We start from the raw sequence: 17,347 nt of genomic DNA on the forward strand, positions 1-17,347 counted from the left end.
GATCTGTCATAATATATCTTTTTGCATTTGAAATCTCTCAAATCAGGAATATTCATTAATAATCATTAATTTCAGGCATTGTATCGCCTTGTTATTCTGTGGTATAAATCACACGACTGGAAGATACTTCTTCAAATGGTAATGACAAGATTTTGGCCGTATAATTTAACCAATATGAGGAGTAAAACTAAATTAATCCAGTATTTTGATTACTACAACCTATATGTATTATTTCTTATATGTATAACATTAATATATAACGGGCTAATGGATTTATCTCCGTTATTTTTATCTAAGAGAGCTCTACCTTTCGATATATATCTACCTTTTGAATGGACTACTTCACCTACGTACGAAGCACTATACGGATTACAAATTATCGTATTAGGTAAGGTGAATTAGTAACATATTATTTATACATTGAAGGATAACTGAGTTATTCTCTATTTTTTTTTTAATTTGTCGAGTCAGTATCAATCTTGACTATTTACAATACAAAATTTGTCATAGCACTTATACTATACGTCATCATATATTTTTCTTTCCAAATTGTCCCGATGTAGACTACTCTTCCTTCTTTCCTATGTATCTACACATGTCGCTCATGGGAAATTCTCTTTTCTCAAAGCATAAATAATGATATTTAAGAATTAAATGACCTAGGAAATAAACATTCTTTTTTCCGTTTACGAAAACGGATGATGATAGAATTCAGTACAATATAACTGGAATTAACTCCGCCCAACGAGTCATTGTATGGATCGAGTAGTCCGAAGGCTCTGTTGCCGAACCCAAGCCCGGATACAGGAAGAGAGGAGGCTAGCAGCCTGCCTTTTATAAAATTCTACACTGCTCAAAGAACCGATGGAAAGAGGACGGATGATTTTGGTGAACAACACGGCGAGAAAAAGAAAAAAACGGAACAAACTCAGATTGGCCTGCTGGAATATCACATCATGGAAAAACAAATATCAGGAAAGAACATCGATATTCGCATGCTATCAAAAACCAAGAAAAAAGGCAAGGGCAACGCGAGATATGGGAGCTATATTCTGTTCCATAGTGGAGTTGATAAGGACATCAGAACACAGGCAGGAGTAAGAATAGTAGTATACGAGAAACTAGAACATCTCATCGAAGACGTACAGTACATACAACAAAATATAATGTATATGACAGTAACACCCGTTGATCAACAAAACACCTTGGATAGACTACCAAGGAACGACAAGTTATCCATAATGGGAGACCTGAACTCACGTATAGGTACCATGCAATGCTTTAACGAGGAAACATGAAATGAGAATGGTAACATGCTTCTAGAGTTGTGCATATATAACGAGCTAAGAATCAATAATACATATCCTTGATGACAGAGTACTAATATCGGCAAACATAGGAACATAACATAATCTTATCTTGTGCAAGTACCGAACCGCAAACATACGGAAAGGAAACCATAGGAATAAGAAAGGTGAATACCAATGCTAAGGGGAAAACAAAACCTTGGTTCACTAGCGAAGTTGAGGAACTAGCAAAAGAAAAGAAAAAAGCGTACATCAAATATATCTACGACAGAACCCCAGCTGAAAACCAGAACTATAAAATCGTTAGAAACTAAATAAACAACAGGATAAAACAACTAAAAAAGGAGTACTGGGATAGATTCTCGGTCGAAATGGAGGGAGATCTATATGGTGGCCAGGGGAAGATATGGAGTATGCTACGAAACTGAAAGAAACGAAAAGAGGCAGTAAGTACAGATAAATGAGATAATACAGGAGACATGAATTAGATATTTCGAAAACATGTATGGTGCGTCCAATGACATTGCATCGACTATTGAAATCACGCCAAATGACAACAACAATGAACCCGAAATAACGATGGAGGAAGTCCAGGAAACAACAAAAAAACTGAAGAACCGGAAGACGCCTGCCATTGGTAATATAAACAATGTACTTATTAAGTACGGAGGAACAGAGTTATAAAAAGAACTCTCGCGACTATTCCAGGAGATTATGACCTCTGGCATTATCCCAGATAAATGGAAATCGAGTATATCCCTACCAATACACAAAAAAGGAGAAAAAATAGATCCGAATAATTTTAGGAATAAAACAATGCTCTGTTCGGTTCTTAAATTATTTACTAAGATATTGGTAAATAGAATAAGGAATAAGGTACCAACTTCCAAAGAACAACAAGGATTCAGGTCTAATAGATCAACAGTGGACGCAATATTCATAGTTCGTCAGTTGGTGGAAAAGTCTATAGAATTCAATAAACCCATGTTTGTCTGTTTTGTTGACTTCACCAAAGCATTTGATAGAATATGCCTGGTAGACGTGATTAGGAGTTTTGAGAAAAACAACATAGACTATAAGTACCAACGAGTCATCAAAGAACTTCATACCAGAACTAGAACAAGAATTAGAACTGGGGTAGAACTTAGAACTCTCTGAAGACGTTCAAATTAATACTGGTGTTTTATGAAGACGATGGTATTGCCGTAGCAGAAAATGGAGAAAACTACCAACTTCTACTATATAAGATGAAAATTTCTGCCAAAAATTTAATATGAGCATCTCAGTCAACAAGACACAATCAATGGTAATATCAAAAAAAATCTTATTAGATGCAAATTGTCAGTCGATAGCGGAATAATAAAGCATTTAATTACCTGGGGGTGAATATATCTTGAGAAAGAAACCTGACATAGGAGGCATGGATACAAGCGATGGAAGCATCAAAAGTCAGCGGTTGTTTGAGAGATATTGTGTGGAAAAACAAAGCGATGAGCTCACAGAGCAAGACCATAATCTATAAAATGTGTATGAGACTTATTCTCACATATGCCTCAGAAAGCAGAACCGAGAAATCAACAACAAAAAGAACCACAGAGATGAAAATACTGCTATCATATACTAAAACTATCAAGGGAGTCACCCTCAGGGACCGAATAAGGAGTGATAACTTAAGAGAAGGATTGGGCGTACAGGATGTGGTGAGATGGGTCAGGGCACGAAAAAGATTCTGGAGGGATCACGTAGAAAGAATGCCAGAAGACAGATGAGCAAAGTGGGCTCAGAGACCGAACACACGCAGACCTGTAGGCAGACCACCAAAGAGGACGTACAAGAGCTGTAGTTCAGCTTCTCAGGAAGAGGGCCAAACGTACAGTATTGAACAGGACCTGGTCCTATTGAAAGAGGAAGAGGAAGAAGAAGAAAATTGGAATTATATTACACCGAATAGGACTTGGCTTAAAACTCCTTACCTAGATGGACTGTGCAATGGACATGAAATGATTTTGGAATACTTGTTTGTAGTGAACTGTAATTTCAAATACTAATGAACAAAATGGTCGCCAAAAACCACATTTGGTATCACATTTTGTAAATTTCCACTAATAGCTTCTTTGAGGTTAAAAACTTAACACTTATTTTAAATTTGAATTATTGCGTTTCTCTAAATCAAGTTCGAACAAAATTTTAGTTATTGTTATGAGAAAATGAGAATTGGGAGGTTATCATTATTAGTTAAACAGGAAACTTATACCATAAGACGTTTGTTGAAAAAAGTACTAAGAGTGTTAAAGGAAAATACAATTTATTCATATAATTTTAATAACTTCCCCTCTAGTAGAAATGTCGTCAAAGTCACATTTGAACAGTCTTGAATTTACGGACATTGGAATACAAAAGGGTTTTGCGCCTGAATTTGTCCAAAGTACAACCGGAGGTATTATAAGTCTTTCAGCGCGGTAACCCTATTGTCACCAGAATACATCAACAAGACAATTCTCTCCATCTCAAGCTATTTTTTCACATGTCAAATCTAAATGGAAAAAGTAGTTAGACGTTTGATTTTAAGAACTTAATTGTAATTGAATTCTAGACGTCCTAACAATTTGTTGTACCTTTTGTGTTAATTATAAACGTGAACACAAAAGCCGAAACTCAGTTAATACATTTTTTTTGTTACCATGCATGAGATATAGATAAACTGAGTGAAGCAACCAACCTCCTAAGTCTTTTCAATACTGAAATTGAGGTTGAGGTTGAAATATACTGTAATAAATATAGAATGATTTTTTATTATGTTTCTGAAACTATTGTAGGGAGTCCGGGAGATTTCAATTGAAAACAATTATTTTAAACAGCTCAGTTATATCATGAAAGAATCTGTCAAAATTTTGTATATTCCTCTTTTCCCCATTCAACACTAAATACTTGAGGAATGTTCACTCTTAATTTTCAGGAGCATCTATAACTGTATTTGCATCAGGCATGGTCTTTTTGATATATGGTATAATGTTATGTCTCACCTCTCAATATATTTTACTATCGGAATGTTTACGAGTATTCAACCAAGAAGGAATGCATGAGATTCTTTCAGAGATGAGATCAATTTGCGCTAGCAATAATGAGAAACAATGTGATGATGTACAAGAATATTTCATTAGATGTATAAACCATCACCAATTACTGCTCGAGTGAGTAATATTATTTTGTTAAAAGTGTACTGATATACCTTACTTACATTGTATCAATGATTACCCATTATAAGTTTTTCGAAATTATGATTCTGTTATTTTTATAACAAAATAATTAACAACTTATGAACTAATTTTGAAAATGTGTGAATCTGTAGTGTTTTATCTAAATGGAAGCTTTTGTCAGCAACAATGTATTTTTACATCTGCAATGTGTTTTTACATTTACTAGAAATTTTCGATAGAGTAGTTATAGATAGATCTCTGCAAACTAGAAAATGGGCTGCAATAATTACGAGGATGTATTGATTTCTAGTTAGCCTAGATCAATTCCATACATAAAAAAAATATTGCGTTACCTTAGCAACGAACAATAACTTATTAGAAGTGTCAGTGTAAAGTTTGACGTCAACAAAATAAACCAGATTTACATAATAAATTAAATGAAAAAACATGTCCAACGAAATTGCGATAATCGAAAAATTGGAGTATCGAGCCATCCTCAAGTACTTGGTGATCAATGTCCTTCGTATGCGATCGTGAAAAATTGAAAAATTCAAAAGAGGTAAATTTTCCTTTGAAGATGATGACCGATCGGGAAAGCCAGTTTCTGTGTCAGTCTCCGAAAATATCGATCGCCTAAAACGGATATCTGAAGCACTGAATATTTCATACGAATGCGTTAATCATATAGTTTCTACAATCCAGAAACAAAGCAAAAATCGATGAATTGGCGACACTCTGGTTCTCCAAGACGTAAGAAGTTTCGTTTCCAAAAATCTGCTCGAAAAGTTCTTGCATCAGTTTTTTGGGATTGCCATGGAGTAGTACTGATTGATTTTTTGGATAAGGGTAGAACAATAACTGGAGATCACATTACTGACCACTCTACGGGAAAAATTAAAGAGAAAAGACGCGGAAAGGTGTTTTGTTTTTGCAGGACAACGCTCCTACACACAAATCTCATGTTGCCATGAAAAAAATTGTGTGTGTCAGCTCCGACGCACGACTGGAGTTTACTCCTTAAGTTCGATAGTCTAACCAGACGCAAAAAGAGTTTATTTAACTTAAAAAATATTGGTTGATTGCCAGAATATTTTGGGCTTCCTTCATTAATTTTTTTTTAATCTGTAAGCTCGCTGTCTCTCGGCTGGAGTTTTTGGAGGTTTAGATTTTTTCCTAGTCAAAAAATATAAAAAAAATTAGAAAATTTATAAATGCATAATTATAAAAATTTTAACCGACTTTAAGAAAATTGATAAAAAAAGGTTTTTATAAACATTTTTTTCAAATTATTATAATTAATTTTTTATTTAAAATATAATATTATCTTAATAATTAACAAAAATGGTTATAAAAAGATAATTATGTCACTAAATCTTTTACATACAATAATAAATAGTACATGAAAATTATTTAAATAAGCTAAAAAATAACTTTTCGGAAGAAAATTATATAAAAACATTATTATAATGAAAAAATATTGTCGATTTTTCTGATAATATTATCGAATTATTGAATACAGTTGTTAATATTTAAAAATTATTTATAAAATAAATCATAATAACGTGGAAGAATTTATAGACATCGACAAAAAAATTAATTTTTGGTTAGGTTAGAAATTTTCTATTTTATGTGGATGCGCTCGATAATTCATATTGGGTTGATTATCTAATTTTATGTGTTGTTTTCAAATATATATTCATATGAACTACATCGATAATTATTAAAATATTTAATAAATACAAATTGCACATGCTCATACATATAATACATGAATTTTAACGTACTTTGCAACCACGTGTTTGTTAGATGTTCCGGCAATATCATCTACACCTCTTTCTGCCATAGTTATTTGGAAATACTTTCAGTTCACTTTAGCGGAACACAATGAGAATAAAATGACAGCAATATAAGTATGTTGACACTGACAAATTAGAAAGTTGCGCATCATAGGGTGCGCACCAAAAACGTAACGAGGTCATTCATCGATAGATTTTACTCCTCACATTTTTCTCATACCGGGCCCCTTATATATGCAAATCGATTCTTAAAGAGTAAACTCCAAATATTCGTGATTTAGGGTTTAAATTACTAGAACACCCCCTTATTCATCAGATATGGCTCTGTCCGACTATCATCTCTTTCCTCAACTGAAAAAAAAATTAAAAGATCGTAAATTTTCTTCCAACGAGAAGGTAATAAAAGCTGTGGGGTCTGGTTTGCAGAGCAAAAAGAAACATTTTTCTTTGAAAGGTCTGGAGACGTTGCAGGTTCCCTGTAATAAATGTATCCAATTAAGAGGAGAATATGTTGAGTAATAAAATATTTTGACATTGAAATTTTGTTTGGTTCTATAATAGGCTAAAAATTTTTCGAAAATATCGCTAATATGTACATCGCTAAATCATTTTGATCATATAATCAGAAAGAGATTGCGGACTTAAATAGAAACGACTTTGTAAGAGAAGAAAATGTAGATTTCCGTTAGGTAGAAGCTCAAAAATTATATGTTCATTATAGAAAAAATAATATGTAGGACAATGCAAGATCCAAACCAGTATACATTGCATTCCTAGACATTGAAAAAAAAAATTATGATCAAGTTAAACTATTCAAACTTTGACAGGAGATGTATATCAATTTAACAATATACTCATCTGATCAGACCATCAGATCAAGCCATTATCAAAACAGCAATAAATTCTACATTGACTAATAATCGTAATTGATAAATAACAGCAGTAAATACACTCACGCCTCCTAAAATCAAATGGAAACTCACTGAAACAAAATAATTACTTAAGAATAATTTGAATTACAAGCAATCGATCTTCAATCAATTGAAGCTGAATTAATGGAGAACCGATACAAAATATTTGCGTCCATAGGTATCACCTAATAAGTCGTTCGCTTTTGCTTTTTAGAGATATTTCAAATTGACGAAAATTTAGAAAAAAAAGTATAGATATTATTAAAACAAGACATTTCACGACATCTTTTTATTCCAGGATGCAGAAATTACTAATGTGGTTTTTATATAATTCAGAAAATTCCACTTTTCTAATTCTATTTGTAGCTATCGAAGTATAGGTGAAGTTGTGAAATTATAAATTTTGAATACTCTACAAAAGTTATTTTCACATTTAACTAGAACAAAATTTCTGATTATCTCAGTTGCAAATGGATTAACATAAAACCTTCCACAAAAAATCATCCACTGCGGGACATAATGTTATTAACTGCTGTTCATAATTTCCAGTTTCATGTGTAAGCTAAATGATATTTTAAATCCACTGGAGCTAGGTCAACTAGTGGTCAGTTCTTTAGGAATTTGTTTTGGTATACTTCGTTTGTCATCGGTAAGTGACTTGAATATTCATAATTCATAATTCAGTTATTCAATGAGTAGTGTTTTCGTATCAAAACAAGTGATGAACATTTTTTGATAAGAAAATATGAATTACATGCAAATTATAAAAAGAGATATTTATGATAGCATATTCAAGCTTCAGCGGCGTTTAGACAATCTTTTTTCGAGTACATTTCTCAAATTGATTGAAATAAAGACCAAAGAAATTCTAAAAACTATTATATATGATGATAACTGTATGAATAACATTATTTCGATAAATTTTTTTTCTTAATGTTCGATACCCCCGATTTGACTCCTCTCGATTACTTCTATGAGGTTATTTAAAATCTAAAGTGTATTCTAATAGACCAGGCAATATTGCTGATTCAAAAGTTAGAATAGCGGAAGAAATTAACAAAATAACCCTTGAGGTCATACAAAATGTACGAGAATTCCAAAATTGCCTTCGTTATTGTCAAGAAGTGGATTGCGGGTATTATGAAAATTCAATTGAATTGTAAAGTAGATTGAAAAATACGTTCTAAATATTATGCGACATTATTATCTTCGTTCTACATAAAGTTCGGTGATAGATACATTATCAAAATTGCTCATCTTAAAAATTATTTTTCTCAGTTAAAATTGCACCAAATTTAAAAACTTCATATTACTGAACAGAGAACTGAAATCTCTTTCCAATAAAGTGCCACACGACCCCCTTACTTATTTAAAATTTTAAAAGGGGTGCTTATAAATCTGGAGGGAAGGGGGTGCTGGAGGAGAATAATATTTTCATATTGTAAATTATCAATTTAAGAATAAAAATAGACCATAATAACGCTATAATTGAATTTACTCCATACATATGGACCGCATTGTACAGTAATTTATTTAACTTATTTTATTAGATCTACTCTAATTTCTACTTCTTTGATTACTTTGAGAAAATCAATCGAATTTTGCTGTGAAGTATAAAGGTTTCTCACATTATATTGCGGAGAAGCCTTTGTATTTTTACATTTGTTCGAGCTATTTCTCTCGTTATTTAAATTTTGTAATTTCAAAGATGTTGAAATATCTTCTGGTGATTCACTCAAAGAAATGAAACCAGAGGAATCTTACTAGGTATTTACAGGTAGATGGTATGATCAATTTCATCGAAATCTTTGCCTGGATGACTCTTCAAATCTGGATCTCCAGAAATATACTCAATTTTTTACTTTTAGCTCAGATTTTTTGTTTCGATCTTTATGATGAAGTGTAAAACTAACATTACCGAATAAAATTCTCAATCTATCTTTACATCGGATTCTAGGTCCAATTCTATATAATGCGTTAATCTATGAAATTCATATTATAAAATTTCACAATCTGCCTAATCATTATATATCATTTTACATTTATTCAATATTTTGCAGGAAAATTTGAGCTTTGGTGATTTAATAGTGAGTTTTTTGTACATGGCTGGTGTAATTTCTCAGCTTGCTGTCGATTGTGCACTTGGAACACTTTTGTATTATCAGGTAAGAGGTAATGTAAGGAAACAGTAGCTTTGTTCGTGGGAAAAACTTCGAATCAGTTTGGGGACCGGCCACATGCGCACTTTCAAAATTGTCGTTCAAGTGGGGGTGAAATCATCGTTCCTCGCGAACGACAATTTTGAAAGTGCGCATGTGGTCGGTCCCTAAACTGATTGGGGATTTGACCCACGATCAAAACTTATTTGTTGCTACCAGCTGAGCCCAGCTGGCACTTTGATTTATTTTCATCCTAGATGAAACTACGTTAAATTCAGAATACTCAGAGATTTCTCATTGGATTATCTACTTTTTTCAATTCAAATGAAAAGAAAAATGAATAATTATTCGAAACTTAATTTCTTATAATCAGAAAAAATAGATTTATTATCATAAGCATTTTCTGAAATAGCGACTAAAATATATGTGAAAAAATGAGAAAAAAACTACTGAAAGCATTTACCCACAAGGAAATCTCACTTTCAGGCTAGCCTTTTACCAGAAGCAGTATTTGACAGTAATTGGATGGGTTTAACAGACAATGTTTTGAAAAAGGATGTAATCTTTTTCTTACATCACTCCCAGAGAATTCCCCAACTAACAGCTTACAACTTATTTGACATGCATATGATGTCATTTTTGAAGGTATGTAAATGTTTCCATTATTCATAGAGTTTATAATGAGTACACGCATATCTTCATGTTCAATTCTAGTCCGAAACCTTCCCCCGAAAGGCATTGACTCCTCTCCAGGTAGTGGACAGTAGAGCGCCTCCCAAATATGTGTGGTACCGTTTGGCGAAAAAAGCATAAAATTTGCAGCTTCTCCTAGGTGTCTTCGTTTCCGTAGACAAGTGCAAGCCTGCGCTCTTAAGCTTTTGGATGTTTCATTGGAAGGTTCTTCTCTCAGTTTCCTCTGTTGATGAGGAACTTCATTTTCTTTCTAATCGCTTTATTTATTTTGATCTTTTCGTCGCCGTTCAATTTTAAAGCATCCAGATTGATGCCGACTTCGTCGTCGGTTGGATGTAGCAATGCTTCCTCGTATTTCAATATGTCCATTACTTTAGATGTTTTTCGAGGGTCATCCCTCTCTCTTTTTTTCTCTGGTATATATACAGATCGCACGACTAGCTTGGAAAAACAAGTCCCCCGAGGCATATCCTTGCTTGCCCCAGGTGAGAACTTCAAACCAGAGTTAATCTGAGGTTCGCACACTAGCAGTCCCCCTTAAGTATATAGTCTTTGCCTACAATGTTCCGCACTAACTTGGGTGGATTCTTATTGTGGTTCACATTTCACTTGACCGGCCAAGGCAAACCCTTGTACACAGTTCCTCATCAAACACCAGAAAGGAGAAAACCCGCTCCGACCCCACCTTGAACAGTGTAAGCATGCTCATTTTCAGGAATAAAACTGAGTGGAACCTTCTCTTCCACACTGTACTCCTGATATGTTATATAGCACTTATCAGCAGTCAACTGTCACCACTAAAAAGTGACTGCCACTTTATCAACATCAAAGTCTCGTTACTCCTCAGAAAGCATCAGTAAACAAAAACCTCAAAGAAATAACCCAAAAGTTGAAAAGGTAAGTCAAAATTCTAAGCAATGAGGAGAGCAAGGAAGAGTATAAATACTTGAATGCCATAATAGAAAAAAAGCGGACAATTGAATGAGTATCTCAAAGAACTCATCTTCCTATACTACAACTGAATTCTCTGAAACTCAAAGTTCATTTGAGTCGGTTCCACTATAAAAGCGTTATACATCTTCAAAATAATTTTATCGCTGAACATGAAACACCATTTATCTGTAAAAACATTTGAACAATAGATTCATGAATTGTGACAAATTGGAAGCACTTCTTGATTTTATTGGATATTTTCTCAATTTTTAGGTTATCAGAATGGCATTCTCCCTTTTCACTGTAATGAAGAATGTGTAATGCATATATTCAACTTCGAATTGTAATTTTAAAAAGTAGTTGAAATAAAGACATAATAAAGGCATAATAAATTTTTATTTTTCTATTCATACTAGATATACGATAGTTTTTGTAACCTAATATTAAAGACTTCACTTTGTTACATCGTTCCACAATTGAAAGGAATGATGATATTGTTGTAATATTATTAATCCTAGATGAGCTAGAGGAGGGGCAGACGGATATAGTAGAGAACAGGATTAAAACAAAAAATAGGGAGCGTGAATGGCACGATTATTTGGCCAGGGTAGGGGAGAGGGAAAATTCAACATATAAAGCCATAAAGGATATGGCTAAACTGGCTGCGGAGAGGGGGGAAAAATAGTCAATGTAATAATCGGAGAGGGCATCAAGAAAACTAAAATAAGACAAATATAAGAGTATGTAGGTAGTAGGGAGGACATGGAATGGAAAGTAATCACCAAGGGAGAGGAAATTACAGGTGGAGGAAACAAAACGGGAGGGGGAGAGTCGCTGTTTATTAAAACGGGTGATAAAAAATTCTCGGACGTCTTAAAAAATATTAAAAATGTAGTAAATGTTGAAAAAATAGGCGTTAAAGTCGAGTCCGTTAGGAAAACGGGAGGGGGGGACCTCCTGGTAAAAGTCAAGGGCCAAGGGGCGGCCGAAAGACTAAAAGAGGAAATAAAGAGTAGAATCGGAACAAAAATGGATATGACGGTGAAGAGAAAAGAATCAGTCTTCACCTTCATGGAGGTAAACCCTTCGGTCACTCCATCGGAACTAAAGGAGGCCGTCTTTGAGTGGACCGGAATTGATAGCGAAGAAATAGAGGTGAAAGGTATGAGGGAGAGCAGGGGAGGCGGACAGACGGCCACCCTGGCGATAAGAGAAGAAAGAGCGGCCACCCTTAGATCGGCCCAGAGGATAAAAGTGCATTGGCAGTATTGCACCATAAAGGAGAGGTTTACCCCCCTTAGGTGCTACCGTTGCCTGGAATATGGCCACAGCACCTACAACTGTAGAGGCAAAGATCGGAGTAGGTGCTGCTTCAACTGTATTAAAGAGGGGCACCGGGCATAAGAGTGCCAAAATGAGGCGTGGTGCCTCTCTTGTGATGATAAAGGCCACAGGACGGACACGATGGCGTGCCCTACATACAGAAACGCAATATTTGGTAAATAGCGACTGGGGAATTAGGATATAGTATGTAAGCATCGACACGCCTTTAGGTTAAAATAAAAATGGCCTCTAGCAAGACCAGCATCAGGGTTCTGCAGATTAACGTGGGAAGGGCCAAACTATCCCATGACCTGACCCACGCTAAAGCTGCTCAACTCGAAGCGGATCTTCTTATCGTTTCAGAAACGAATAAAAAACTGACTGAGGGGGGTGGTTGGGTACAAGATAAGAGAAAGGAAGTGGCGGTATTCTTCAGAAATAGGGATATAGGGGTGAGGAACATACAAAAAGAGGCGGGCTACGTCGGGGTCGAGCTTAATTGCGAGATCACGATCGTGACCTGTTACGTTTCCCCCAATATCTCTATGATTGATTATAGAAAAATTATAAAGAAAATAATGAATACCGTCACCGGCAAAAAGAACTTTCTGATCGTCGGGGACGTTAACGCAAAATCGTCTCAGTGGGGATCCCCTATTAATAATGAGAGGGGCGACCTCTGGGACGACTGGATGACCCAAATGAACATAATAGCATTAAACAACAAAAAACCCACGTTTGCAAGGGGCACTAGCAGGAGTCACATTGATGTGACTCTTGCTAGTGAGGGGTCATCCAGAAAAATTGTAAATTGGGACGTTCTCGATGATCAGATATTTACCCACCACAGGTTCATCACATTAAAAGTAAAACAATCAAAATAAATAAAAATAAAAATAATAATAAAAACATAAATAAGGAAAAATTAATAGAGAAAATAAAAAATATAGAAACAGACAACAAGGTGGTGAACTACGAGTCTCTTCAGTTAGTACTAAAGGACATAAAAGAAAAACTATTAAAAGAAAACAAAAATAAAAAAACAACAACAGACAAATGCCATATTGGTGGAACGATGAGATAGAGAAACTCCGAGAGGATTGCCTCCTTACCCGGAGGACATACACAAGAAGCGGGGGCGAAGAAAGTTATAGGGATATTTACAAACAGAAAAGAAAAGCTCTGGGCAAGTTAATAAAAAATGAAAAGAAGAAAAGATGGCGGGCCATATGTGAAGACCTCGAAAAGGATATATGGGGCGACGCATATAAAATCACAATGAAAGCATTGAGGGCCGTCGCCCCATACAACTTAAACGAAGAGCAGCGGCTAGAGGCCGCGTCCCTGCTCTTTCCTAAAAAAAATGGAGGAAAACTTCTCTAGGGAGGGCAGCAGCGACGCGACTCCACCAAAATTCACGACGGAAGAAATCCTGGCCGCTGCCGAAGACATTAAGCAGGGTAAAGCCCCCGGCCCTGATGGCCTGCCACCAGAGGCAATCAAAATCCTGATCAAAACGAGGCCTGAAACTATTACATCCGTTTTAAACGAACTACTGTGCAGGCAAGACTTTCCTAGAGAATTAAAAATAGCAAATTTAATACTGTTATTAAAACCTGGGAAACCCCCCGATTCGCCGGCCTCATATAGGCCGGTATGCTTGTTAGACTGTCTGGGAAAATACTATGAAATCTTAATAAAAAAAAGATTAGAAAAATTCCTGGACAGCAGAGCAGCTCTGTCAGATCAGCAGTACGGCTTCCGCAAAGGTCGTTCAGCAGTGGAGGCCGCAAAGTGGGTACACGATGCGGCGAAAGCTTCGAGAAGAAGATGGATGGTCCTCATAATGTTAGATATCAAAAACGCGTTTAACTCAGCCAACTGGGGTCTAATAATAAAAAAAACTACAGGAAATGGAGGCCCCAGGATATTTGGTAAACGTAATAAAGGACTACCTAACGGAAAGGAGAGTATGCGTATTGAGAAGGCAACAAATCCAACTGACCGCCGGAGTACCCCAAGGGTCAGTGCTAGGACCGACCCTTTGGAACATACTCTACGACGGGGTACTCCGATTAGAACTAGAGGGTGGCGCCAAATCGATCGCATACGCTGACGATCTAGCCATATTAGCGGAAAGCGATATGAATTGGGGCATCGTAGATATAATTAAGGAAAACTTGATTAGAATAAAAAGCTGGATAGAGCAGATGGACCTGCAAATAGCAGTAGAAAAAGCGGAAATAATAGTGCTTAGAGGACCTAGAGCGTTCCGGGATCGAATTCAATTCGATCTCGGAGACGGCCAATTTGTCAATTCCCAAAAAACAGTAAAATACCTAGGCGTAACCTTCGATAATAGACTGATCTTCTCGAAGCACGTGGAAGCAGCGGTTAAGAAAGCAGGGGAAAGAACTTCCGCCCTACAAAGGATGCTACCTAACATAGGTGGCCCCGGTAGCCAGAGGAGGAGGGTACTTTTAGAAAATATCCATCCGATCCTTCTCTATGGGGTACCGGTATGGGCGGAAGTTATGAATATACAAAAATATAAAAACCTATACACGGCCGCACAAAGGAAACCGCTGTTTCGGGTCTGCAGCGCATACAGAACCGTATCTGCAATTGCGCTGCAGACGATTGCAGGCGTGATCCCCATACACATAATGGTGGACGAGAGGGTCAGAATCTAGAGGAGAATCCAGGCTGACAGGGAGAACAACATGGAACGTAAAAGAAAAGAAGAAAGAGAAGTCAGCTTGGACAAATGGCAGCGAGAGTGGAGAGAGGAGGGTGCCAAAGCCGCGTGGACAAAGACACTGATACCGGATGTGACGAATTGTGGTACAAGTGGTACAAGTGCGCACACCGCAGAACGAATTATTACTTTACACAATTTCTAAGGGGCATGGGTCTTTCAGAAAATATACGCACGGAATAAAAAAAAAACGAGAGGTGACCTATGCTCCACCTGCGGTGTGACGGAGGACCCCCGTCACGTGGTGACGGAGTGTCGAGTCCACCGGCAAAAACAAAACGAGCTAAAGAGAGTAATACGAAGTAATGGCACCCTGAGGTGTAGGAATATTATAATCGCTGTCATTAAAGAAAAGAAGGTGTACGACAGAGTTATAGATATTGTTACGGGAATGATAAAAGCCAAGGAGGATAAAGAAAGACGGCGTGACGATTTTTAATATGTAGTAGTAATTGTAGCGTGTGACGTCTTAATTTATTTATTTTACTGATTTTATTTATACAAGTTTTTAAATTTTTATTAAATGTCTATACACAGATTTTAAAATTTTATATATACAAAATAGAGTTAGGGTTTTTTATATACAATTTTAAAGCTAGATTTAAGATAAATTTTATTTATACAAATTTTTAAAATTAGATTTAGGATTTTATTTATACATTTAGGATACTTTTTATTTATACTTTTCAAATTATATTAAGATACATTTTATCTATACAATTTTAAACTAGATACTTTTCAAATTAGATTAAGATTCATTTTATCTATACAATTTTAAATTAGACTTAAGAAAGGAGGAGGAAGAAGAAGAAGCACGGACAGGATAGCACAATCAACGATACTGGAAGAAGAGAAAGAGGAGAAGGATGAGGTGAAAAAACAACAAACAGGAGGAGACGAAAGTAGCGAGGGGGCGCTGCTTAAGAAAATAATATTTGGATCGGAATCGGGGAAAAAAAAGGGAGAGGGAGGAAAGCAGAGTCGAGGGAGAAATATAAAATAAAAAGGAAAAGAAAGAGGGAGAAATTACAACAACAACGGGAGAGGAGGAAAGGGAAATAGATAATAAAATAATGGAAATTAAGAACATGTTAGGAGGGGACGAAATTTTTTTAGTTTCATGAAATTAACTTTTTTGAAATTTTTTTTTCAAAATATTCATTTTTTTATGTAAATTGCGAAAAAAAATATACGAACTTGATTCCACGACGTCAGAAACAGTTACGAAGGATTATATGTAAAAAGTCATTTTTTTTGTATTTAAAGTAATGAAACTGTGAAAAATATTTATTTTTTTTAATTTTCGTATTTTTTTATAAATCCGCCGTAAAATGGAACATTTTGAGACCAAGATCATTAAAATCCATCCATTTTTCGATTTTCTCGAGCCAAAAAACCAGGTGACCGCGAAAGTGTATAATTACCAAATTTTCATGTACCTACCTGTAATAACTAATGAAAGGACTAATTCGAAAAACGAAGTTATGTCGTAAAACATTAAACATTAAAAGTATACAGACTCCCAAAAGGAAATTACTATTATTTGCTGCCCACAACCTATACTTATATGCAGCCATTCTTTTGAAACTTGAAATTGTTTTAGTCAGTAACATTGTTCTAAATTCTACGTTTTTTAATTAAGAAACATTCTCATGTACCTGTAATCACTCATGAAATTACTAATTCCAAAAACGAAGATATGTCGTAATACATTAAAAGTATACAGATTCCCAAAAGGAAATTACTATTATTTGCTGCCCATAAACTCTACTGATATAGTCATTTAATAATATGAAGTTATTGTGAATTGTAATAATTAAATCTATCCCATATTTTATTGTATCTATTATCACTAATTATTTAAAACTTTCTTAGAAATATTATTAAAAATATATCTTGCTTTATATTGCTTTATTTATTTTATCTTTGAAAACACTATTTCATTCAATATGGAAATTATATAACAAAATATGTAATATTTAATTACTTATTATTTAATAAATCAAAACTTTACAACTTCTCAGTTTATTGACCCCTTTCGAATTCTTTGGGAATGTCTAGACTTGTTTTTGACTTGCGCACTGTGAATGTTGAAGTCACAAGCTTTAAACAATGCATTTAATTATTGAGATGATAAAACTTTGACAGTATTACAAATTCGGGCAGACATATTTGATGCTAAATTTTCTATTCGTAAAATTTCGTGTAATTTTGTTTTCGATTGAGAAGTGAAAACTATTTTCTTATTGATATAGGCAAGATATAATTCT

The 17,347-nt window shown here is 35.0% G+C and overlaps 1 protein-coding gene across 1 annotated transcript; it reads left to right on the plus strand.

The window, feature by feature from the left end:
- Positions 1-2,830: 2,830 nt before the first annotated feature.
- Positions 2,831-11,317, plus strand: LOC130900586 (odorant receptor 22a-like). The gene is made up of 6 exons (XM_057811283.1): positions 2,831-3,007; positions 4,124-4,200; positions 7,761-7,860; positions 9,272-9,376; positions 9,857-10,015; positions 11,270-11,317. The coding sequence occupies exons 1-6, from the start codon at positions 2,831-2,833 to the stop codon at positions 11,315-11,317; spliced, it is 666 nt and encodes a 221-aa protein (XP_057667266.1).
- Positions 11,318-17,347: the final 6,030 nt, after the last annotated feature.

The sequence above is a fragment of the Diorhabda carinulata genome, chromosome X (genome assembly GCF_026250575.1).
Source record: "Diorhabda carinulata isolate Delta chromosome X, icDioCari1.1, whole genome shotgun sequence".
Classification (NCBI taxonomy): Eukaryota; Metazoa; Arthropoda; class Insecta; order Coleoptera; family Chrysomelidae; genus Diorhabda; species Diorhabda carinulata.